This window comes from Ranitomeya variabilis, chromosome 6 (assembly GCF_051348905.1).
Source record: "Ranitomeya variabilis isolate aRanVar5 chromosome 6, aRanVar5.hap1, whole genome shotgun sequence".
In the NCBI taxonomy this organism is placed as follows: domain Eukaryota; kingdom Metazoa; phylum Chordata; class Amphibia; order Anura; family Dendrobatidae; genus Ranitomeya; species Ranitomeya variabilis.
The window spans coordinates 239,399,067-239,426,110 of record NC_135237.1 but is presented as its reverse complement, the minus strand read 5'-3'; the positions used below and the strand labels follow the sequence as shown (position 1 = coordinate 239,426,110).

At 45.2% G+C, this 27,044-nt stretch overlaps 1 protein-coding gene across 1 annotated transcript in view; it reads left to right on the top strand.

Annotated features, from left to right (window-relative positions):
* The window catches only part of COL15A1 (collagen type XV alpha 1 chain), a 1,855,347-nt gene that overhangs the window by 1,358,814 nt on the left and 469,489 nt on the right, over positions 1 to 27,044 (top strand). Inside the window, exons 32-34 of the mRNA XM_077269528.1 lie at positions 3,390 to 3,451; positions 10,796 to 10,924; positions 17,657 to 17,716. Coding sequence (XP_077125643.1) covers positions 3,390 to 3,451; positions 10,796 to 10,924; positions 17,657 to 17,716 — 251 coding nt within the window. The remainder of the gene's footprint in view (positions 1 to 3,389; positions 3,452 to 10,795; positions 10,925 to 17,656; positions 17,717 to 27,044) is intronic.

The window sequence follows — 27,044 nt, the reverse complement described above, 5'->3', positions numbered from 1 at the left end:
TTTGTGCCCTTAAATCAGAGAGATATGTCATGCAAAATACTTAAAAAATAACATTTCCCACATGTCTACTTTACATTAGCACAATTTTGGAAGCAAATTTTTTTTTTGTTAAGAAGCTATAAGGGTTAAAATTTGACCAGCAATTTCTCATTTTTACAACAAAATTTACAAAACCATTTTTTAGGGACCACATTACATTTAAAGTCACTTTGAGGGGTGTACATGACAGAAAATACCCAAAAGTGACACTATTCTAAAAACTGAACCCCGCAGCGTGCTCAAAACCACATTTAAGAAGTTTATTAACCCTTTACGTGCTTCACAGAAACTGAAGCAACGTGGAAGGAAAAAATTATCATTTAACTTTTTTTTTACAAACATTTTACTTCAGAACTAATCTTTTTTATTTTCACAAGTTTAAAAAGAGAAAATCAACCACAAAATTTGTTGTGCAATTTCTCCTGAATACGTCAATACCCCATATGTGGGGGTAAACCACTGTTCGGGCTTATGGCAGAGCTTGGAATGGAAAGAGCGCCGTTTGACTTTTTCAATACAGGATTGGCTGGAATTGAGATTGGACGCCATGTCGCGTTTGGAGAGCTCCTGATGTGTCTAATCAGTGGAAACCCCCACAAGTTTCAGCATTTTGGAAACTACACCCCTTAAGTAACTTATTTAGATGTGTGGTGAGTAGGGTTGAGCGACTTTTATTTTTATAGGATCGGGTCGGGTTTCACGAAACCCGACTTTCTCAAAAGTCGGGTCGAGTGAAATCGGCCGATCCTATAAAAAAGTCGGGGTCGGCCGAAACATGAAACCCAATACAGTGCAATGGGATACTATGGTTCCCAGGGTCTGAAGGAGAGGAAACTCTCCTTCAGGCCCTGGGATCCATATTAATGTGTAATATAAAGAATTAAAATAAAAAATATTGATATACTCACCTCTCCGGAGGCCCCTGCACCTCACCGCTGTTAACCGGCAGCCTTCTTTGCTTAAAATGAGCGCGTTTAGGGCCTTCCTAGGCCCTGAGAATGACGTCACGGCTTGTGATTGGTCGCATGGCGGTCACATGAGCGGCACGCGACCAATCAGAAGCCGTGACGTCATGGAAGGCCCTAAACGCGCTCATTTTAGGCAAAGAAGGCTGCCGGTTAACAGCGGTAAGGTGCAGGGGCTTCCGGAGAGGTGAGTATATCAATATTTTTTATTTTAATTCTTTATTTTACACATTAATATGGATCCGATACCGATTCTCGATACCACAAAAGTATCGGAACTCGGTATCGGAATTCCGATACCAGATTCAGAAGATCACCGACCTCATGGCCGACCCCACACAGGGGTCGGGTCGGGTTTCATGAAACCCGACTTTGCCAAAAGTCGGCGACTTCTGAAAATGGCCGACCCATTTCGCTCAACCCTAGTGGTGAGCACTTTGAACCCCCAAGTGCTTCACAGGAGTTTATAACGCAGAGCCGTGAAAATAAAAAAAATCTTTTTTTTTCCTCAAAAATGATTTTTTTAGCACAAAATTTTTTATTTTCACAAGGGTAACAGGAGAAATTGGACCTCAAACATTGTTTTCCAATAGGTTCAGAGTACGCTGATGCCCCATATGTGGGTGTAAACCACTGTTTGGGCTCACGGCAGAGCTCAGAAGGGAGGGAGCACCATTTGACTTTTTGAATGCAAAATTGTCTGGAATCAATGGTGGCGCTATGTCGTGTTTGGAAACCCCCTTGATGTACCTAAACAGTGGATACCCCCCCCAATTCTAACTCCAACCTTAACCCCAACACACCCCTATCCCTGATCCCAACCCTAACCCGAATCCCAACCCTAACCCCAATCCCAATCCTAATCCAAACCCTAACCCTAATCCAAACCCTAACCCTAATCCAAACCCTAACTCTAATCCCAACCCTAACCCTAACTTTAGCCCAACTGTAACCCTAATGGGAAAATGGAAATAAATATATTTTCTTTATAATTTTTCCCAGACTAAGGGGGTGATAAATGGGGGGTCATTTACTATTTTTTTTATTTTGATCACTGTGATAGGGTCTATCACAGTGACCAAAATGAACCAATAGGAAAAAATCTCCCTATTGTTGCTGGGTGCCGGCCGGCAGATCTCGGCGGGCACACTGTGTATGCGCCTACCATTTTCTTCCCGGAAGAAGTCGTGGGGGGACGCAGGAGGATGAAAGCGGGCCCAGACATACCGGGGAACATCAGGAGGTATGAGGGGGACTCTATTTCCTATATTAAATGGGAAATCGCGCTTTTCTTTTTTTTTATGGACGCCGTTATGTGGTTAATAACAGCGATCGCAGTCCTGGGGTCGGTAAAAACCGACCCAAATCATGTTATCTGGGGTGTCGGCTACCCCCGGAAGCTGAGACCATGGAGTAATTCCGACTCTGGGGGGCGCTATACACTTTTTCCACAGTGCCATTAATTAACGGCGCTGTGGTTTAAGTACCCTTAACTGCCGCCGTTAAAAGGCGTGTCGGCGGTCGTTAAGGGGTTAAAAAGCCTTCAGCATTCATCAAAAATGCAGATGTTAGCCACTGCAAACCTGATTTCAGGGAGTCCCGGCCGGTGACTTGCTCGATATGGTATAAGCCGTGTATGAGAGCAGTCAGCGTGTGTAGTCATTCTGTTGTTCGTGTAAGGGATCCGGGAAGGGTCGTACTACCCCTTACGCTTTTCGGAGATGCAGCTATATCCTTCATCAGAGGGTGTTACAAGACTGTGGATGCATTCACACATCACTGCAGAGTAAGAAGGATATAAAACTCTTATGTTTTATGTCTCTGCAGTCTAATCATTTTAAGATGTAAAAGATGTAAAACTGATATCCACATTGTCCAAATTTGTGTACAGAGTCTTGTATAATATCTAAATGTCATGCCTCATAATATTTTTGCTTAGTCTTTTATTTAGTACATTCAGTAAAAAAATAGAAGTAGCGTAAAAGTAACTTATTAAAGATACTTATTAAATTTTAATGGAGTTGTACACTTTCAGAAAATCCCAGGCCCGGATGCTGATTCTCTGGTGCTGCTCCCTATGTCAGTTATTGGCTGCAGTTCCAACGTCATGTTGACAACCCGTGGGTGAGCTCAGTGGCCCTGCCTGTGTAGACTGAGTGCCCTGCTCAGAGCTGCTGAGATCTCTGATTGGCTGTCGATGTGACATCAGCGCTGCAGCCAATAACAGACATTAGAGCAGCACAGGTGAATCAGCAGTGGAGCCAGGGAGGGTGAGTAAAGCACTGTTTGTTTTTAAATATTAATCTGTGCCAGGGTTTTTAATGAAATGGGACAACCTTTCAGAAAAACCATGAAAATATTTGAGTTCTATTATTGTTTTCACAGTAGCCATTCCTGGACCCCCAGGACCGCCTGGTCAACCAGGAATTCCAGGATCCAGAAATTTGGTATGTCTACTGTTATATTTTATTAAATAGAATTAATGAAAACATACTCTACAAATAAAGATAGAAAAATGGTAAATAGATGTGTTTGACTAATTTTCATAAAAATGCAAAGTTGTTTCTCTATGTTAACGTATGTATGGGACCATATTTAGTACAGTAATTAATCAAACTGACTATTTGCCATCCACTAGGAATCTGCCAAAAATGTATCACCTTTTATAAAATATAAAATCAGATAATTGCTTGTGCACAAAAATGCAAAGAAACAAGTGATGAAAACAATTAAAGGGCCCTTCCCAACCTGGGCAGTTATGGAAGATCCCTTAAGTTACTTGAACCCAGACGTGCGTGAAGAATGGGGGACACACTGCTATTACACATTTATTGCATATACTATAGAGATGCCATAATTCTTCAAGTGCGGAATACTCCTTAAGGACACATGACATTTATTTTACATTTGATAGACATTACTTATTAATTATAACAGTAAAAAATGACAGATTCTTTTAATCAAATCCTAGATAACTTTTTAAAGAGCTTTTGTACATTCAGTGCAGCTTTTATAGAAGCTGTCCACCACTGCATATGTTTGTCACAGCAAGTCATGATTTTTTGTGCTATGAATATCGTAGATATCATAGATACAGTAGAAGCTCTGTGCAATATGTACAATAAGGTTACATGCATGAGATTTTACAAACCGTTAAACCTTTATTTTACATATACAGTATATATAGAAATATGCATATATACACGGGATGAAATAAGTATTGAACACGTCATCAATTTTCTAAGTAAATATATTTCTAAAGGTGATATTGACATGAAATTCTCACCAGAGGTCGATAACAACACATTCAATTCCCTCAGGCAAATAAATCAAACCATGTATGTACATACATTAAGTTATGTGTACTAATGAGAAATGGCCCAGGAAAAGGTATTGAACACAAAAAAGAGGTGCAAAAAGCCATAGAAAGTCATGACATCAGCTGAAATCTGTTAGTAATTAGAAAGCAATCCTGTCACTTATAATTTTTCACTATCAGGTCGTTCAACTTATGGCCTATAAAAATGAGCCTCATTACCAAGATGCCACACAAGAAACATCTAATGATAGGTAAAATCAGTAAGCTGTCTCAAGCAGAGGCGTAGCTAGGCTTTTGATTCGGGGGGGAGACTTCTGAGTGGGCCCCCTAACCAGGTAATCTTGATTATAACTGGGTGATTCACCCTAATAGTGGAGGAGAACCTCAGCTGATGACCGCACTGTTACTGAAAATAATCTCTACATAAAGACCAATATTGATATTACCGCCATATGATCAGTGGTAAATACCAGTCCTACAGAACATATAAGAGATCACAGCACAGTTAGATGGTGACTTACCGCTGACATTCTTTCTGATGGAGTCATTCACTTTTCACACCTTTTCCATCTGGCCCAGATCGACATGACAACTCCTCCAGCCAGGACTCGGCTACAGATAATACAACTAAAACACATTTCACATCTAACATTTTCAGTGTGAGCAGGTACCAGGATGCAGTAACGGTCGGAGGCAGAACAAGGGTTAACAGGGGGATTTAATGAAACTGTTACTCCACGCAGGGAGAGGGCAAATGAGGGGGATACGGATAATAAAACACTGGCTGGTGGATGTAGATACAGCAGGGGCAATGAAGAGTCGAGGAAAATACAAAGGTATCAAACTTATCAGTCCGGCGGTGTTGAGGATCATTCTCTGTGAAGATAGCGATGGCGTTCCGGCCTGAACGCTTGAAGAATCCGGCGGCGTCCTGGTCTGAGATGAGTCCGGTGTCGTCGGGGTCCTGGAATGTCCTTTCGCGGGTCCTGGTTCCACGATGGGTCACGCTGGAGAGAGGACAGTCCTTTCTTTTTAAGCGTCGGCACAACGCTAATACAGGTGGGAGAGTATACGTTCAACGGCTGGGATATCGAGTCTCCAACTGCGCCCCCTGTGGTCTGGTCATGGGATGGGCTCACTCATGCTCAGTGACACTGCAGGAGTGGATGTCGGGGATATCAGGGGACGTCTCTTCCTACAGTCTCCGGTAAGTATCCTTAGGCCTCTCTGACTTGAGCCTTCTCTGTCCTAACTGTACAGGGTGGGAAGGCTCTCACTCTGCCTCTGCACACTGCAGATTCCTGCCTACCGAGTCCCTGTTCCCGAGCACTGTCCCCCTCTTATACCCTTCACGTCCCCAGATCTTCAGTTCAAAGGTCTGTCCGGGGCACTAAACTCTCCCCCCTGCAACTTGGGTAACAGCACCGATGGTTCCAGACTTGTCCCGGACAAGGCACGCCGAGACTGGCTTTCCTCCTTACATCAGCACTGTCCGAAACAGGACTATTCCCAACTGCACAAACTCCTCATCCTGCTGGTACCCCAATACTGAGCCACTACTGCCGCATTTGTCCCTATTACTGCACCTGCTGTGTGGTTTTGTGTGACCTCTAAATTCTAAAGCAACCCTCTAGAATATAGTAATGCTGAGGCAAGTGCCCTAGAAAACAGTGCCCATATTTTGCCCCCTAGAAAGTAATAATGCTCTGTGTGCCCCTTTGACAGTCACAGTAACCTGAGTTCCCCTATAACAATAAGTGCCCACTTTACATTTAATGTCCCGAGTCTCCTCCCTATGCACAGTATGATGCTCTCTTATACACAAGTACAATGCCCCCTCACTGTATACATACTGACCCCTTAATATCCCGAAACTGTTTAATGGGTCCAACACTGTATGATGGCCCCTAAACTGTAATCTCCACACTGCATGATGGCCCCCTAGAAAGTCTCCATATAGCATAATACACCGGATAGTCCTCCATATAGTATAATGCACTCTCCATAGGCTTCCATATAGTATAATGCACACCCCATAGGCCTCCATATAGTATAATGCACTCCCCATAGACAGATTCTATATTGTATAATGCATTCCCCATTGCCAGACTCTATATAAAGTATAATGCACTCGCCATAGGGCTCCATAAAGTATAATGCACTTACATAGGGCTCCATATAGTATAATGCTCTCCCCATAGGTCTCCATATAGTATAATGCACTCCCAATAGGCAGACTCTATAGTATAATGAACTCCCCATAGGCAGACTCTATAGCGTAATGCAGCCCCATAGGCAGACTATAGCATAATGCACCCCAATAGGCAGCCTCTATAGTGTAATGCACAGCCATAGGCAGCCTCTGTAGTGCAATGCACCCCCATAGGCAGCCTCTGTAGTGTAATGCACCCCCATAGTCAGCCTCTGTAGTGTAATGCACCCCTATAGGCAGCCTCTGTAGTGTAATGCACCCCCATAGTCAGCCTCTGTAGTGTAATGCTCCCCCATAGGCACCCTCTGTAGTGTAATGCACCCACATAGGCAGCCTCTATAGTGTAATGTGTGGCACCCCAGGAGTCCGGTTGCCACAGTGGCATTGCCTCCCTCACGGGGGTGATGTCATGCCCGGAAGCAAAGAGGGATTCCCTTTCCAGGTGCATCAGCATGCAACACCTTTCCTACTCCACACCAGAAGGGGGAGCTCTAACACCTGCTTTCAGGGGAACTTCCCTATAAGTTCTGGCCTGGAGGCGGGGTTAGTTAGTCTAGTCAGAGTCTGAGACTGTGAAGGGGGAAAAGGCAAGTGAGGAGAACCTGTGGGATTGGAGCTGCGACTGATCTCTCCCCAGGACTGAGCGCCAAAGACCAGACACCGGAGTCTGTGGTTGTGTGGGAACTGCAGGCCCAGCAACTAAAACCGGGGGGCAGGAGATTGCAGGTCTCCTGGCCCCAGCTGACATCCTGAGGTGCAGCAGCATACAAGAGCCCGGAGTCACCACGAGGGAGTGACACCTGGAACAGGCTCAAGCTGCCTGCCATGTGGGTAGTGTTCCATTTAATGGACAGACTGAGAAAAGAACTTGAGTAGAGCATAAAGCATCAATAACCCAGAGAACAACGAAGTAGAGAGGCCTCCAACCCCACCTGGCTAGGTGGATTCTGAATTGCTTCCAGGCTGCCCTGATCTCCATTACCACCTGTTACCTGTGCTCCGGACTGCACCTTCAACCAGGAATTAAAAGTAAAGAAAACTGCAGCCCTTGTGTCCTCTAGTCCTTTCCCGCACCCTCAGTCCTGCACCCCAACATCCACGATCCCTTATACACTGTACTCATAGCCCCGGGGCCTTACTCCACCTGTGGGGAGCAGAACCATCTCAGCTGTGATAACATCGGCCCCAGCGGTCCCTTTAAGCAGTGTCGGCTACCAATTGCTGAACACCACAGGTGGTGTCACATGAAATACCCTGCAAGCACTCCCTCATTACTTTTATTGTGCACCCAGGGCCACAGACCGAGTCACCGCTGCCCGACCACCCCTTTAAGAATTGTCTGACCCGGTTCTGAGTACCCCACGGCTCTAGCGAGTGTCGCAAATGCACCCCCATAGTCAGCCTCTGTAACGTAATGCACCCCCATAGACAGCTTCTATAGTGTAATGCACCCCCATAGGCAGCCTCTATAATGTAATGCACCCCATAGGCATCCTCTATAGTGTAATGCATCCCCATAGACAGCTTCTATAGTGTAATGCACCCCCATAGGCAGCCTCTATAATGTAATGCACCCCATAGGCATCCTCTATAGTGTAATGCATCCCCATAGGCAGCCTCTGTAGTGTAATGCTCCCCATAGGCAACCTATGTAGTGTAATGCACTCCCATAGCCACCCTCTGCAGTATAATGCAGGCCTATAGCCACACTCTTTAGTATAATGCAGCCCTATAGCCACTCTCTATAGTATAATGCAGCGCTATAGCCACCCTCTGTAGTATAATGCAGCCCTATAGCCACCCTCTATAGTGTAAATCAGCCCTATAGCCACCCTCTGTAGTATAATGCAGCCCTATAGCCACTCTCTATAGTGTAATGTACCCCCATAGCCACCCTCTATAGTGTAATGCAGCCCCATACAGTACTCACCTCTCTTCCTCCTGGTTCCTGTGCTGCTCTCTGTTCCTGCTCATCTCCGACTGCAGGCGCCGAGTACTGACATCATCATGCCCGCTGTCAGTGTTGGCGTTGGTGATATCAGACACTGACAGGGGGTTGATGGGAGAGGGAGCGTAACACTCCTTTCATCACTGTGGTCAGCTGTATTGGACCCCCTCGGCCGGCAGCAGAGCAGGGAGATCGATTCTCCCTGCACTGCCGCAGAATGTAACTATATCATAGCTCCGGCTGGGCCCCCTCAGAGCGTGGGGCCCTGGGCGAATGCCCCCTGGCAGCTACGCTACTGGTCTCACGACTTTACTGTTGCAAAACAAACTGATGGCATAGTTTACAGAAGAATTTCTAAGCCACTGGAAGTTACAGTGAGCACTGTTGGGGCCATCATTTGGATGTGGAAATAATATAATTTCATCATAAACTGGCCATAACCAGGTGCTTTCTGCAAGATTTCAGTACTACATTGACGGGAGTATCCACCTGGGTCCGAGAACATCGTCATCATCTGCAGACACTACATCGCCTGGTGCAGACCAGGTTTTGAAAACTTGAGCATCCAGAGAAAGCTCCTCTGCAAGGGACAGCTCTCCAAGCTGGGGACCGGGTGTTGGTCCAAGATAAGTGTCCTAGGAATAAACTGGAGTACCGGTGGGAAGAAAAAAAACCATATCGGGTGAAGCGGAAAATCAGCTCAAAAAGGCCCGTCTATGAAATCAAACCTGAAGAGTAAGAAAATGCTCCCACTCGAGTAGTTCTCTGGAATATGCTACGTCCCTGTTTGTCGAAAGTTCCTGACCAAATTGAAGAGAGGAAAAGTGCTCCTGAAATGTTCCCTCTGGCCATTGCTGTTTGTGAAGAAGAGTTGCCTGATCTGTCGCCTGTAAATCCAAGAGAGGGACAAGTTCCTGAAGTGGTTGGACAGCTGGAATACCCCACAACAGATACGATCAGGACCAATTTATTTGGCAACAAATTGTTCAAGGATTATTAGAATGTCAACGTAAACTACAAGAACTCTCGCCTGATGAATGGCGAGCAAAAGGAGAGGGGAGTGCAAGAAGAGGGACCGGAGCGGGGGGGGGTACCTTTCTTGCTCGGGTCCGGAACTGTCAGGACTGTCACCTTTGCTGTCTGCTTAGAATCCCTGACCGACCTTTGCGCTCGACAGCAGGGGGCATAGCAAGACTAAAAAGGGGAGAGCCAGTGAAATGGCAGACAGACTTGGTGGGAGCAAGCAGCGCGCAGCAGGGGAAGTTTGGGGCTCCGTCCTCTGAGCACCGTGACAGCGCAGGTCTGCGCTATAGTATCCCTGCTGCCACTTACAGAGACTGTGACCGGAGAACTGTATTTTGCCTGTTGGTTCCCGCTACTCAAGGTACCCAATGCAACGGGTCAGTAAATACCGCGCGTGTGCCGCCTAAGAAACAAGGGGTGACTCACCGAGAACTGTTCCCTCTCTCACCCGCATACTTCTGCCGAGCTTCATCAAGCTCCGGCAGTCTTGGAGACTGCTCTTCACTCTGCAACCCGAATCCTGGACACAGGAACCCACGCAAGATGTCGAGGACTTATAGTCACTGCCAGGAACCAGATCATCAATGCCTGCAGGACAACAACAGATTCATCACATGCTAACCGCGTTGGCACCACCGTTTTGAACCTAGGACTCTGCAGTCAGAAAGCCATCAGACTGATAAGTTGACCCTTAATGAACATTTGTTATAATCATTGCCCTCGTTACCTCCGTCAGCACACCTATTGTGCTTATATCACCTACCATACCCCTGCCTCTCCTTTCCCTTTCCTGCGTGGAGCATTGCCAAGTTCAAGTAAAAAAATTAACGTTAACCCTTGCTCTGCCTCCTGTCCATTACGGCATCCTGCAACCTCCTCACACAATCACGTCCCCAGACACTGAACAACTACTTCCTCTAGAGGCCAGCTATTTAAGCAACAGACCACATCCTGAGGTAGAGATAAGGTGGACATCCTCCCACCTGCTTTATGGATGTACACATAAAACTCAGCCCACTAGACAAATTAGCTGTAACCACTCACCACACTTAGTGTGCTGGAGGAAAATCTGTGAATCTTATATCACTGACGCCATAAGGCACAGTGAAACATATCTCCCCTACAGTACTTTACCAAGAACAGAGACTTTATCATATATATATATATATATATATATATATATATATATATATATATACTCATACTAATACACAGTATATGTATATATATGTTAGAATTACTTACCTATTGCCATGTACTTATTATTGTATTTATATATTTTTCCCTAGGCAACTGCAACAAAGAACATTGATGAAATGCTACAAGGAACACATTTAGTATCAGAAGGCACCTTGATTTACCTGACAGAGACCAGTGAGGTGTATGTTCGTGTTCAAGCTGGATGGAGAAAAGTTCTGGTGAATATACATTTAATTTTTAAGGTTCGGTTCAGTTAGGATCTGCGAACCTCACGATGTTCGCCAAACAGTTCACCGAACATATCCGAACCCCATTGAATTCACAGGAAAGCAAAGCTAAACACTTAGACAACAGTTTTAAGGGGGCCCAAAAGCTGTCAAAACAGCTCAAATTAGATACACCAGAAAAAAGTGGCATCAATTGACCCAGAGTACAAGTACAACCCCTGGCAAAAATTATGGAGTCACTGGCCTTGGAGGATGTTCATTCAGTTGTTTAATTTTGTAAAAAAAAAAAAAGCAGATCACAGACATGCCATTTGAAATTACTTTAGTTTTGTGCCAACTTCCTGGCTTTAAGAAACACTGAAAGAAATCAAGAACAAAAAATGTGGTAGTCAGTAATGGTTACTTTTTTTTATCCAAGCATAGGGGAAAAATTGTGGAATCACTCAATTGAGGAAAAAATTATGGAATCACCCTGTAAATTTTCATACCGAAAAATACCTTCATCAAATTAGATCTGCTCGTTGGTCTGCACCTAAAAAGTGATCACACCTTGGAGAGCTGTTGCACCAAGTGGACTGACATGAATCATGGCTCCTACACGAGAGATGTCAACTGAAGCAAAGGAGAGGATTATCAAACTCTTAAAAGAGAGTAAATCATCACGCAATGTTGCAAAAGTTCTTGGTTGTTCACAGTCAGCTGTGTCTAAAATCTGGACCAAATACAAACAACATGGGAAGGTTGTTAAAGGCAAACATACTGGTAGACCAAGGAAGACATCAACGCATCAAGACTGGAAACTTAAAGCAATATGTCTCCAAAACAGTAAATGAACAGCAAAACAAATGAGGAGCGAATGGTGTGAAACTGGAGTCAATGTCTGTGAACGAACTGTAAGAAACCGCCAAAAGGAAATGGGATTTACATACAGAAAAGCTAAAAGAAAGCCATCATTAACACCTAAACAGAAAAAACAAGGTTACAATGAGCTAAGGAAAAGCAATCGTGGACTGTGGATGACCTGGATGAAAGTCATATTCAGTGATGAATCACGAATCTGCATTGGGCAAGGTGATGATACTGGAACTTTTGTTTGGTGACGTTCCAATGAGATTTATAAAGATGAGTGCCTGAAGAGAACATCCAAATTTCCACAGTCATTGATGATATGGGGCTGCATGTCAGTTAAAGGCACTGGGGAGATGGCTGTCATTACATCTTCAATAAATGCACAACTTTATGTTGATATTTTGTACACTTTTCTTATCCCATCAATTGAAAGGATGTTTGGGGATGGTGAAATCATTTTCAAAGATGATAATGCATCCTGCCATAGAGCAAAAACTGTGAAAACATTCCTTGAAAAAAGACACATAAGGTCAATGTCATGGCCTGCAAATAGTCCGGATCTCAATCCAATTGAAAATCTTTGGTGGAAGTTGAAGAAAATGGTCCATGACAAGGCTCCAACCTGCCGAGCTGATCTGGCAGCAGCAATCAGAGAAAGTTGGAGCTAGATTGATGAAGAGTACTGTTGGACACTCAAGTCCATGCCTCAGAGACTGCAGCTGTTGTAAAAGCCAGAGATGGTGCAACAAAATACTAGTGATGTTTTTGAGTATTTTTTGTTTGTTATTTATGATTCCATAATTTTTTCCTCAGAATTGAGTGATTCCATAATGTTTCCCCTATGCTTGGTTAAAAAAAGCACCCATTACTGAGTACCACATTTTTTATTTTTTATTTCTTGTAGTGTTTCTTAAAGCCAGAAAGTTGCCATTTGAAATGACTTTAGTTTTGTGCCATGTCTGTGATCTGCTTTTTTTCTACAAAATTAAACAACTGAATGAACATCCTCCAAGGCCATAATTTTTGCCAGGGGTTGTAGTATAATTGTGCAGCATGGATGCATGGGAGAGGCCTCGGACCAGAATTTCTAGCTTAAAAATTGGTCAGTAACAGGTGGATGAGTGACAGGTGTATGCCTGGTGCTCTGAGAGCTCTGCCAAATTCAGGCAACACACAGACACCAGGAAAAGTGGCATTAATTAACCCACAGTAGAAATTTTATCATACGCACCAGTCAGGCATGGGCCATGCTACAGACAGGGTCTAGACCAGCATTTACAGCTTTGAATTTTAATTAAAATGAAGCGGTGGGCAAGGGACAGGTGTAGGCCTGCTGTGCTGGGAGCACTGATACCTTATGCAACAGCTCAAACTGGTTTTTGCTCAGCCACACTCAGGTGGCACAAATATCAGCTTTAGAAACCTTTAAGGTTAGTAACACAGGTAGTTGACTGAAAGTAAGTGCAGGCCTGCCTGTCTGGGAGCCCTACTGCTACAGGCAACACAAATGAAGGAGAACTAACCTGGAGCCCAGACATGTCCAAAAAGTTAGGGTCAGACACCAGGAAAAGTGGCATCAATTGACCCACAGTAGAAATGTTATAATAGCGCAGCAGTCATACATGGGCCATGCATGACACAGAGTCTGGGCCAGCATCTACAGCTTTGAATTTAAGTTAAAATTAAGGGGTTTGTTTGTGAGGGACCGATATAGGCCTGCTGTGCTGGGAGCACGGATACCTCATGCATCAACATTTCTAGCTTACAAATTGATCACTTAGAGGTGGATAAGAGACAGACGTAGGCCTGGTGCTCAGAGACCTTTTCCACTAGAAGCAACCCACCAGATAGAGACCCAATTTGGAGTCTAAACATTTCAAAATATTATTGGCACACACCACTAAAGTGGCATCAATTTCCCCAGAGTAGAAATACTATAAAGGGGTGCTGACTCCACTATCACTACAAGCAGCCCACCAGATGGAAACCCACTTTGGAGTCTCCACATTTCAAAAAAATTATTGGTACATACCACTAGAGAGCTCAAGATTAGAGATGAGCGAATCAGGGCTTTTTCGGCAAGGTACAGTGCTTACCGAATAAGCTACAGAGGGAACCCGGCTTCCTGGATCACTCCGGCTGATCAGCCGCCCGGCGCCGCAGCTGCAAGTGTCTCGGCTGTGTGACAGTCACGACACATGCATGAAGAGCCTGTTTGTTGGGCTGTGTGTCAGACTTGTACTCTGTTCTGCTGATGCACGTTGTGGATCAATTCACATAAATTTCTTCTGTCATTTACACTACTGCTGCTGTTTTTTGCATTGATGACTCAACATTCCCGGGGTTTCAAGTCTGTAAGTGAGATGCACACTGTGTTCCTCACTACTGTCTTGGGGAAAACCACTCTTAAGATTGTCTACAAGCGTGTTTCGATGCTCCAGCATGTGCGCTTCCCTATCCAGGGGGGGAAGCATCTGGCAAAATTTACTCTTGCATCATGGATCTAACAGATTGGCAAACCAGTAGTCCGCACTATTTCTAATTCTAACAATACATGCAGCATGTTGCAGCAAGAAGGCGCTCATGTTGTGGTTGCTTCCATAAGATCCAAGTCCATGGTGTGTTGGTGGCGGGGTAAAACTCAAAAGCTTGCTTCCTTCGTCCCCTCCTGCCAACCACAGACATGAAATAGGGGATACTTATCCTCTTCATCTCTTGTCTGTTGCACACCCATCACCTCTTCCTACTCATCCTCTTCCATTTGTTCCTCGGCTCCTGCATCTTCATTAATGCTTTATCTGGTACCATGAGCCGCCCTTGATCGCTGTAATTCACCCTCCCTGTGTGATGACAGTCCGGAACTTAGAGATATTGTTATCCCTTCCGCACCCTCCTCTGATTCCTCCTCTTCCTCTAGGACCACTACCTCCTCCCTCAGACTATTCAAAGTGTGCTCCAGCATGTAGATAACCGGAATAGTGATGCTATTTATTTCATCATCAGCGCTAACCATCATAGTAGCCATTTCAAAACTGTGCAGAAGGGTGCAGAGGTCTTACATCTGTGCCCACTCTGCAAGCGTGATTTGCTCCATGTCCATACTGCATTTGCCCAGGATATGCAAAATGACATATTGCACCAGGGTTCATTGCGTCTGCTAAAGTAGCTGTAACACATGCAAAGTTGAATTCCACCCTGTCAGCACATCGCATATCAACTGGTTAACCGGTAGGCTGAAAGACCTCCGTAGCAATTCAAGTCGATGACCCACAGGGTTTGAACAGCTGAAGTGAGCACACAGTGACCGTGCTTTCTGCAACAGTGCCCTGGAATATGGCCGCTACCAAGTTTGCACCATTATCGCACATGGCCTTCCCTGGCTCCAGGATCAGTGGAGACAGCCAATGCTCAAACTCTACCTTGATAGCTGGCCACAACTCTTGAGCTATGTGACTATGATCTCCAAGGCATATTCATTTAAACACTGGCTTATTGTGGTGAGCCCTGGCTGCACAGTATGGCAGTGGGAGGGATTCTCTCTGCACTGTTGTATAGCGTTTCTCATTATGGGAGAGGGATGAGGGTGCAGGTGAAGGCCCTACAGGAGGCAAAAGCATTGCAGAAAGTGTTAGATACAGAGGTTTGTCCCCCAAGACTTGGGGATTTCAAGACTTGTGGAGCAACCCTTTCCCTGCCTGTCCCTTGAGCCACCAGAGTCACCCAGTTCCCAGTCAACGAGATGTAACGTCCCTGGCCATTCTTGTTTGTCGAAGTGTCAATGGGGAAATGCACCCTGTCAGAAATAGATTTTTACCAGGAATGGGTGATGTCTGTGACATGATGGTCTAGCGCAGATACAGTTTTCTTAGAAAAGTAATGGCGACTGGGCAACTGGTACTGGGAGTTTCTGAAAACAGATAGTCGTTGCAGTCCATCTGTATCCACCCGGTGGAAAGGAAACTGTGAAGTTCAAACTCTTAGCTTTGGCATGTGTGGGATGAAAAAATCATTTATGTGTTTATGTGACTGCAACTGCGGGACCAAGAGCTGGCTGCTGTGCTGAGAGAGGGTGGAGTAGGGTGTAAACGACAAACTGATGGACTGTCAGTGAGGTACAGGCAGAGATGTTATGGTGGATTGAGAAAGATGTGGTGTGCTCCATGTCTCAGATTGGTTAAAAACAGCAGGCATGTCTACTTCTGTAACAGCTGACAGGCTCTCACTCACCCCGGCTATATCAGGTAAACAGGTGGAGGTTCTGCAGCTGGAGACCTGTGTGAGAACACTGGCCAGAATGACTGGGGAAGAAGAAGCAGCAGATGCGGTTGATGGGGTGGCCGGTGGCTGGCATGGCCCCCTAGGCCACATTTTAGCTCAGTCAGATTCCCAGACTAAAGCATGTTGATCGCGCATGTGCTGGTTCATGCATGTAGTAGTCAAATTATTGGAATTTTTGCCTCTAGTGAGTCATTTTTTTACAAAGTTGGCAGATAACGTGAGTGGAGTCATCCTTTGCAGTCTCAAAAAAAGGACCAGCCTAGGCAACCCTTGCTGACCCTGCCAACTGCAGACCCGCAACCGCTGCTGACCATAGCCGGAGTTGTGGCTGAGGATGCAGTGCTTCTCGTGGTTGCATTACTCCATGTGTGTGTGGGAAGTTGCAACGTAACCTCTTCATCTTCCTTCTTCTCCACCTCCTCTGCTGAGCTTCTCCACTGTGTGCCTCTAAATTCACACTAAGTGTTATCTACAAAATCATCAATATTCTTTGTTCTCTCACTACTGCTACCCTTGTCAAAATAAAAAAAAATTGGATCTGAAGCAAACATTTTGTGAACAAAGTTAAAAGTTAACTTTTTTTCCACATATCAAAAATTCCTGTGAAGCCCCTGAAAGGCTAATAAATTTCTTGAATGTGGTTTTGAGTCCCTTGAGGGGTGCAGTTTTTAGAATGGTGTCACTTTGAGGCATCTATATGACAGAACATACCCAAAAGTGACTTCAAATGTGGTCCCTGAAAAAACGGTTTGGCTGGTCAACTTTTAACCCTTATAAGTTTGAAATTTGCAAAATTTTTGCCAAATTTCCTTTTTTTTCACAAATAAACGCAAGTCATATCGAAGAAGTTTTACCACATCATGAAGCACAATGTGTCACTAAAGACAGTCTCAGAATCATCGGGATCCATTGAAGCCTTCCAGAGTTATAACCAATTAAATGGCCAGTGGGCCGAATTGTAGAATTAGTACAGCACCATACTGATGGGCCATTGAAGCCACAAGACATCCTGAAGGATCTTGCTCACACTCATCAAGAGGAACAATGGACCATTAAAACAGCCAAGTTTTTGGACTGAAATATTGGCATTACCATTTGTACAGAATTTTTTCTGCAACTTCTTATTATGAATTGTCACCTGAAACAAGACATAGGCCCCAATTCATTTGTGTTTTTTAAGTCACTTTCCTTTTATGTCTTGTGATATTAGCTGCCGTTTTTACAACCATAATAATCAAAATGGTGCAAGGTATTCATTAATTTGGTGCAAAGTTAAAAATGTGCTTTCTTTCTATCTTGACCTGCTATTGCGATTAAAAAATATACCAGGTGGAAAATTGCTTCAAGTTCTGAATCCGGCTAAAACATCTCAAATTACTAGACTCCGCCCACAAAGCAGGAAAAAGCAGGTGTGCATATATAAAATAGACTTTAAAAAAAAGCACAAATAAAAAAATGAATTGGGTGAAAACAAACAAAAAGACACAACATACACAAAACTAGACAAAAGCATACACAGAGGAAATGATGAATTGGGGCCTGATTCTTTAAGACATTTATTTTGAGCATGTTGTAACTTTGTCTGTTATTTTTCAGCTTGGTGATTTGATTTCCCTTCCTGCTGATAGCCCACCACCACCCGCAATCTCTGGTCATGTAAGTGTTGAGTTTAGCCCAATGTTATTAAGACACTTAGGGTATGTTTCCACGGTCAGTAAACGCTGCGTGTTTGACGCTGCGTGTTTGACGCTGCGCAGAGCGTCCAGATGTTCCAGCATAGTGGACGATTTTATGAAATCCCGTCTCCACTATGCGTGGAAACCCGCATCAGTCTTCCCTGCGACTCCGGACATGCTGCGCGTCTTTTCAGATCGCAGCATGTCCGCACACCTTGCGGGGACGCAGCGTCCCCGCAAGGCATAACACAGGGCGCTATGGGAGAGAGCGATGATCCCGAATGTGTACAGTTAACACATCCGGCATCATCGCGTCCCAGAAAGGGGGCGGGGCCGGCCATCCTGAACGTGGACACACAGCCTTAGGGCTCATCTCACCTGGAGAAACTCGGTTAGTCTCGCATGTCAATACCCGGCTCTGCTGCCGGCACACAGGAGCGGAGCGTGCGGCTGTATGTATTCCTATGCGGCCGCACGCTCTGATCTAAGTACAGGGTGCAGTGCCGGGTATTAACATGCAAGACTTATCCGAGTTTCTCACAGGTGAGTATGAGCCCTTAGACTTGTGTCACATGAGCATATAGAAAAACAAATCTGTTTAATTTTCATCCATAAATTGGGATGATTTTTTAATTTGTCATCTGTGTGCAGTGCTTATGCAATCAGTTTTTTTACTCAGCAGTTATTAATCATTTACAGGAGCATTTACAGTTTCCTATGATAAAGAATTGTAGTGTATCCATAAAAATCCGATGCTGTACTGTGGCTCCGTAACTAAGGCATCAGATTTGTGAGGTTTTTTGCACCCATCTGATTTTGGAGTGAAATATCAGCATGCTGCGATTTTTTTGCACAGATATATTCTGTCAGTGAAAAAAATCAGTAATGAGCACTGCCCCATTGAACAACATTGCATTGGTCCACGTGCTAGCTGATAAAAAAATCGGATAGCACTTGTCCAAACTACGAGGGTGGTGTGAGGGGGCCTTTAGAACTTGGGCAAAGCCTCCTGGAATTTGTCAGATTTATATATAGGATAAGTCTTTTATGTTATGTGCAAAGAAACAAAAAGATAAACATAATTTTCATCAGAAAAATTCTTTTTCTGCCATGCACTAAAGATGCTAGGTCTTAGGTAACGTTTACATTTGCGTTGTTGGGCGCAGCGTCGCCGACGGATACCGATGCGCCCCTATCTTTAACATGGGGGGTGCATGGGCATGCGCCGGTATGCGTTGTAATGCCTTTTACGGCACATGCGTCATATTGACGCACAAGACAGGGCACAGAGGACGCTACTTGTAGCGTTTTCCCTGCGCCGAAAGTCCTGATCCTTACTATCTTATGACAACGCATGCGTTGCAAAACGTTGCGTTGTGTACATGCGTTGTTGGTTGCCTCGCCGACGCTGCGCCCAACAACGCAAATGTGAACGTAGCCTAAATTGTCATTGCTATATATGTGGAAAAGTTGATCTGCTCAAATTGATTACTTTATCAAAAGAACCAAATACAGGTCACAATGCAAGTCGAAGTTTATCCTTATTTATTTGTGTTGTCAAAAATGGCATTCCAAATGCAGTCCTCTAAAATTAGTTTTGTAAGGACAACTTTAAAATTTCAGAGAAAATAGGAGAAAGGAATTAGTAGTCACCAGTGATGAATCTTCTGTTTTAGGGCTCATGCCCACTTGCGATGAAATCGGACAAATTCAATCCGATAAAAAATTAGATTGAATTTGGATCAATGTTTATCTATGCTTGTGTGCTCATCTCGAATCGGACCACGATCGGGCGGGAAGAAAATTGCAGCATGCTGCGTTTGTAATCAAAAAACGGATCGCATCACGCAATAGAAGTCAATGGGTGCAAGGAAAAATCGCACAGCACTCGCATCAAATGCGGCTACTATAAAAAGACACTGACAGGCTCCAATAGAAAAGATGCATTACATATATACTATGATGCACTGACCCATGATGCAACCAGGGGGCGCTGTGTGGGCTCCTCGGGATATGCATGGAGGCCTAACTGGGTTCGTGAAACAGGGTCCGGCATGATTGTAAATGTCTGGTATGTGTCACAGAGCGAGTGTCCCCCAATGCGGAATTTAAACACTGCTTCACTTTTTACTATTGATGCTGCCTATGCAGCATCAATAGTAAAAAGATATAATGTTAAAAATAATAATAAAAAAAAAAAATCGTGCTATTCTCACCTTCCGGCGTCCCGTGCAGCGTTCCTGATCCTCGCGATGCTCTCGGCAGCTCCGTTCCCAGTAATGCCTTGCAAAATGACCACTGATGATGTAGCGGTCTCGCGAGACCGCCACTTCATCACATGTTATTGCCGCAAAGCATCACTGGGAACGGACCTGGTGGGAGCATCGCTAAAGGCCTGGGCTGGATTCGGGGGCCGCTGGAAGGTGAGTATATAACTATTTTTTATTTTAATTCTTTTTTAAACAGGGATATGGTGCCCACACTGCTATATACTACGTGACTGTGCTATATACTATGTGGGCTGTGTTATATACTGCATGGGCTGTGCTATATACTATGTGGGCTCTGCTATATATACTATGCGGGCTGTGTTATATATACTATGTGGGCTGTGTTATATACTACTTGGGCTATTATATACTACGTGGGTGTAGCGATCTAGCGGAAAACAGGAGTGGACCCTCTGGACCGTGGGGAGCCCTACCCCTGGGCGAGCGACCTAGGAGAAAACGACCCCTATACAGGGACCGCAAGGAGCAAGCCCAGAGGTCACTTACCCACGGTGAGATACCAGCAGGGACGGCTCCAGAAAGAGAGACAAAAGAAGGCAGGGTAACGAAACGAAATCCGGGAAGCAGACGAAGATCCTAGAGGACGAGGAGACGGGAACGGAGGGAACCTGAGGAAGGAAAACAACCAAGGAACAGAGGTATAACAACAGGAGTAATAGAGCAGGACCTGAAGGGAAACTAGCCAGGGAAGGAGGGGAACCGGAGGGTAGCACGGGTTAGCACGAGGTACAAGCACAGAGTATTGAGCAATACGAAGGGCCAAACGCAATAGCAAAATGCTAAAACAATCAGGCACCAGGAAGCAGGAGGAACTAGCTTTTATAGGAGGAGCAGGAACGGAATTGGACAGAAAGGAACACATGACTTCAGGAGGAGGAGGCAGGGATGCAGAGCCTGCTTCCTATAGGAAAGCTGGAGCGCCTGCGCAGGGAAAGAACACCAGCCGAGCCGGACGTTGCAGCGGTAGCTTGAGAACGCAGGATCGCAGCGCTGGAGCGGTGAGAACGGGGACGCTGGAGCGCAGCGCTGGAGCAGTGAGAACGAGGACGCTGGAGCGCAGCGGTGGAGTTCGTAACAGTGGGCTGTGCTATATACTATGTGGACTGTGTTATATACTACGTGGGCTGTGCTATATACTAAGTGGGCTGTGTTACATACTGCTATATGCGTGGGCTGTGCTATTTACTGCTATATACTGCAATATACTCCATGGGCTGTGCTATATACTACATGGGCTGTGCAATATACTATGTGGCTGTGCAATATACTATGTGGCTGTGCCATATACTATGTGGCTGTGCTATGTACTGCGTGGGCTGTGTTATATACCACGTGGGCTGTGTTATATACTACGTGGGCTCTGCTATATACTACATGGCTGTGCAATGTACTACGTGGCTGTGCAATGTACTACGTGGCTGTGCAATATACTATGTGGCTGTGCAATATACTATGTGGCTGTGCTATATACTACATAGCTGTGCTATATACTATGGAGCTGTGCTATATACTACATGGCTGTGCTATATACTACGTGGGCTGTGTTCATGCTATGTGGGCTGTGCAATATACCATGTGGCTGTGTTATATGCTACGTGGCTGTTATATGCTACGTGGGCAGTGTTATATACTATGTGGGCTGTGTTATATGCTACATGGCTGTGCTATATACTACGTGGCTGTGTTACATACTACGTGGCTGTGCTATATACTACGTGGGCTGTGTTATATGCTACGTGGGCTGTGCAATATACTACGTGGCAGTGTTATATACTACGTGGCTGTGTTATATACTATGTGTGCTGTGTTATATACTACGTGGCTGTGTTATATACTACGTGGCTGTGTTATATACTATTTGGGCTGTGTTATATGCTACGTGGCTGTGCTATATTTCTCTGCTGTATCTGTGCATCATGAATCGTGGTATGTGTTAAAGGGGGGGCCCACTGAGACTCTTCCGCCTGGGGCCCTCAAAAACCTGAAGCCGGCCCTGCCTTCACTGATTGGTTGCGCCCGGCCAGCCGCGAATTGGTGTGGGATTTGAACTATGCTTCGCTGATTGGTCGTGCCCGGCCGGCCGAATCCTGTGCATTCATTTCATTATTCTTAAATCTTCATAAATAAACTACATACATATTCTACACTGTGTGCAGAATTATTAGGCAAGTTGTATTTTAGAGGATTATTTTTATTATTGATCAACAACTATGTTCTCAATCAACCCAAAAGACTCATAAATATCAAAGCTTAATATTTTTGGAAGTTGGAATGTGTTTTTTTTTTAGATTTCGCTATCTTAGGAGGATATCGGTTTGTGCAGGTAACTATTACTGTGCAGAATTATTAGGCAACTTAATAAAAACCAAATATATTCCCATCTCACTTGTTTATTTTCACCAGGTAAACCAATATAACTGCAAAAAATTTAGAAATAAACATTTCTGACATGCAAAAACAAAACCCCAAAAAATTTGTGACCAATATAGCCACCTTTCTTTATGATGACACTCAACAGCCTTCCATCCATAGATTCTGTCAGTTGCTTGATCTGTTTACAATCAACATTGCGTGCAGCAGCCACCACAGACTCCCAGACACTGTTCCGAGAGGTGTACCGTTTTCCTTCCCTGTAGATCTCACATTTTATGAGGGACCCACAGGTTCTCTATGGGGTTCAGCTCAGGTGAACAAGGGGGTCATGTGATTATTTTTTCTTCTTTGAGACCTTTACTGGCCAGCCACGCTGTGGAGTAGTTGGAGGCATGTGATTTTCTTGAACGATAACGACTTCTTCCTGTACCACTGCTTGAAGAAGTTGTCTTCCAGAAACTGGCAGTAGGTCTGGGAGTTGAACTTCACTCCATCCTCAACCCGAAAAGGTCCAACAAGTTAATCTTTGATGATACCAGCCCATAACAGTCCCCCACCTCCACCTTGCTGGCGTCTGAGTCGGAGTGGAGTTTTCTGCCCTTTACTGATCCAACCTCTGGCCCATCCATCTGGCCCATCAAGAGTCACTCTCATTTCATCAGTCCATAAACCTTTGAAAAGTCAGTCTTAAGATATTTCTTGGCCCAGTCTTGACGTTTTATCTGATGTTTCTTGTTCAAATGTGGTCATTTTTCAGCCTTCCATACCTTGGTCATGTCTTTGAGTATCGCACACCTTGTCCTTTTTTTTACTCCAGTAACGTTGCAGCTCTGAAATATGGCAAAACTGGTGGCAAATGGCATCTTGGCAGCTTCACGCTTGATTTTTCTCAATTCATGGACAGTTATTTTGCTCCTTTTTTGCCCAACACGGTCGACGGGGAGTTGTTCCAAGGCCGCCAGCAGGTTGGGGTCCAATCCACCCTGGTTGCTAGTAGGGCCGGCATTCAGTGTTTGGACCTCTGCTGCTGCACCATTTTCGCTGGTGCTGGCTTCTGCGGTCACTGGGCTCTGAGACCGGGCTTGGTTTGCTTCAAATTGCACCAGTTCTGTGACCAATTGAGCCTTGGTTTTGCCCTGGGGGTCCAGGCCGTGGTACGTTCATACTCCAACAAGAATGTCCCTCTTCTGCTGGGTGTACCAGGCTTCTCCTTTTGCGGCCATCTTTGCCAAATAAAAGATAAGATAGAAAAACAAAGAGAATGCTAGGGGGTAATCGCACGTACACACTATTGTTGCAGAACTAGTAAACACTGAGCTCTTTCTACAACACTTTTTTGCGCCAAGTCCTTGCAAGAACTGAGCAAGTTTTTAGTGAGAGGAATGATTGCTCAAACCCGATCACTAATACTCTGTTATCCCACCACTGCCACCAATATGTCACGGTTCACGGGGAGGATACCTTTATCATCCCCACCACTCACACCAATTTGTCATGAACCAGGGTTGTTTGGTTGCCCCTGGTTCTTCTGAAGGGGATTTATCTATATCCCACTTCCCAGTTCCGGTTTGGAACTTGCAGCTCTCTGGCGCCCCCTTACCCTCAGGTCAGACCAGGTACTACACCTAGGATAATTAGTCGCCAGAAAGGCTGCCTTACTTTGTAGTGGCTAATGGGCACACTGCAGCGAGTGCAAAATAACTATTCCCACTCAGGTGGGAACAATAATTATCAACGCCGCCGGTTGCGACAAAGCCTCCCAATTGCCCAGAACACATCCGCTGCCACCAGCTCCGATTCCTTAATTATTAATGGGTCCGGAGCCAACCCAGATTAGTAGCATCATTGACTTCAGAAGACGTGACCATACGTTATAGAGTAAAGAGAGACAAGCTAGTAATTTTATATTTTACTCTAAAAAAAAGGTAGGCAGTGTTTACAGAGGTATAAAAATGTATTATAAAGAAGACAAATATCATATGTACAATACAATTACAAATAAGATAGGATTAAAGATGAAAAACACTTACATTTCATTATGTCATATCAATTCATGGCTGACCGTGTGCTGAGGGGGAAATGACGAGCATATATCCAGATGCATCACCCCTGTCTCTCAGCAGGACCCCAGACAGACACGTGAAGACTGCTGCTTCACTCACTGATGCCCAAATTTTTTTAGCTTGAATCAGGGGCAGGACAAAGTAGGGTTTGAACAGCATCCTGACTCTCGTCATCAGATGTTAACCCTTGTGGGGAGGTGATCCTGATGAGACTCTGATTTCTGAGGCTCACTCTGACTTTACTGTGCTGTCAGGGCAGGAAGAGGAGAGTGACTCCAAGACTGAGGAATGTGATAACACAGAGAATGTTGATGATGAGGTGTTAGATCAGAGTTGGCTTGAATATAGTGGCACACAGCTAAGTAGGTCATCTGAGGAGGAAGACAAGGAGGTTACATTGCACCATCTGTCGCAGGCATGTAGTGATGCAGCCACGATGAGCAATGCATCCTCAGCCACAACTGTGGCTGTGACCAGCAGTGTCCTCGGCTCCGCAGCTTGCACAGGTGGCAAGGGTTGCCTAGCCTGGGCCATTTTTGACACTGCAAAGGATGAGGTAATCTGCCCACTTTGCACAAAAATAACTGAGTTGAGGTAAAAAGTGCAATAATTTGACTACTGCATGTATTAACCTTCACATGCACAATCAACATGTGTTACTGAGGGAATCCCACTGTGCAAAAATATGGACCAGCGGACCTCAACAACCATCAGTCGCCCCATCAATCTAATCTACTGCTTCTTACTCCTCCTCTGTTACCATGCCAACTATTGAGATGCAGGTCTTCAACCACAGTACCTCGGGTTCTTTACCCACTCCAGTCACGCTGACAGAGCTCGCTGTCAGCTGAAATGGAAGCGGACATGCCTGCTGTTTTTAACCAATCTCAGAGAACAAGCACACCACAACTTTCTCACTCCACTGTAACATCTCCTCCTGCACCTCTCTCACAGTCCAGCAGTTTGTCCAGTTCACCGTACTCCGGCCTCTCTTAGAATTGCAGCCAGCCCATGTTTCCACAGTTGTAGTCACATAATTATTATTATTATATATTTTTATAGTGCCATTTATTCCAGGGGGCAAATATAGACAAGTAAAATAAACATGAGCAAAAACAAAGGCACTAACAGGTACAGAAAGAGAGAGGACCCTGCCCATGAGGGCTCATAGTCTACAAGTGATGGGTGAGGATACACTAGGAGAGGGTAGAGCTGGTTGTGTGGTGGTTCAAAAGGATTGAGGATCACTGCAGGATGGAGGCTTGTCAAAGCTTGACAAAGCTAAGAGGTTGAACTCCACCATCTCTAATCTGTTGGACATGGAAATGCTGCCTTTCCGCCTGGTTGATACAGATGGTTTCCGAAAGCTGATGGCCATCGTAGTCCCCAATACCAATTGCCCAGTCGCCATTACTTTTCTAAGAAAGCTGTGCCTGCACTACACCAGGATGTTGCAGACATCACCCTTTCCTTGACTAAATTTCTGTGCTGAAATGCACCCTGGCATTCAGACACTTTTACGAGTAAGTATGGCCAAGGGTGTTACATCTCGATGACTGGGCACTGGGTAACTCTGGTGGCTGTGGGAGCAGGTGCTGCTCCCCAAGTCTTGGAATCCCCAAGGCTTGCAGTTCAAACCTCTACATTTAACACTTCCTCCACTGCTTCTGCCTCCTCTAGGTCCTCCGCCTGCGCCCTCAACCTCTGCCTTCACGAGACACGCATTCCAACAGTGCATAGCGAACCCCAACCACCTCCGTACTGCGTAGCCAGGGCTCACCGCAATCAGGCAGTGTTAAAATTGATATGCCTTGGAGATCGCCGGCATACAGCTGAAGAGTTGTGGACAGCTCTCCAGGCTGAGTTTGGTCAATGGCTGTCTCTGCTGAACCGGCATCCAGGGTAGGCCATGTCTGATAACAGTGCGAACCTGGTGGCGGCCCTATGGTGAGATAAGCTCGCACACGTGTCTTGCATGGCTCATGTCCTCCACCTGTTGGTACAGCATTTTCTCTGCCACTATCCGGGTCTGGGTGAGCTTCTCCAGAAAGCATGGAAACTGTGCGCTCATTTCCACCGTTTGCACCCCTCAGGTCATCGACTTGTATCAGTATAGAGGTCTTTGTCCATGCCAGTTAACAGGTTGATATGCGATGTGCCGACATGGTGGAATTCCACTCTGCACATGTTGCAGCGACTGTGGCAGCAGCAGCGAGCCCTAACGCAGTATGTCATGTCGTATAACCTGGGCCACGGCAGTATGGACTTGGCGAATATCATGTTTACAGAGTGGGCACAGATTAATGACATCTGCACCCTTCTGCAGAGTTTTCAACTGGTTACTAAGATAGTTATCACTGACGCCGCCGTCATCAGCATCACTATTCTGGTCATCAATATGCTGGAGCAGAATTTGAATAGCCTGCGGGAGGAGATGGTGGTCCCAGAAGAAGAGGAGGAAGCAGAGGAGGATGCGGAAGGGATAACATTGTTTCTAAGTTCCAGACTGTCGTCTCACAGGCGGGTGCCAAGGGAGGATGGGCTGGTGATGATAACAGACAAAGTGTTATCGAAGGTGCAA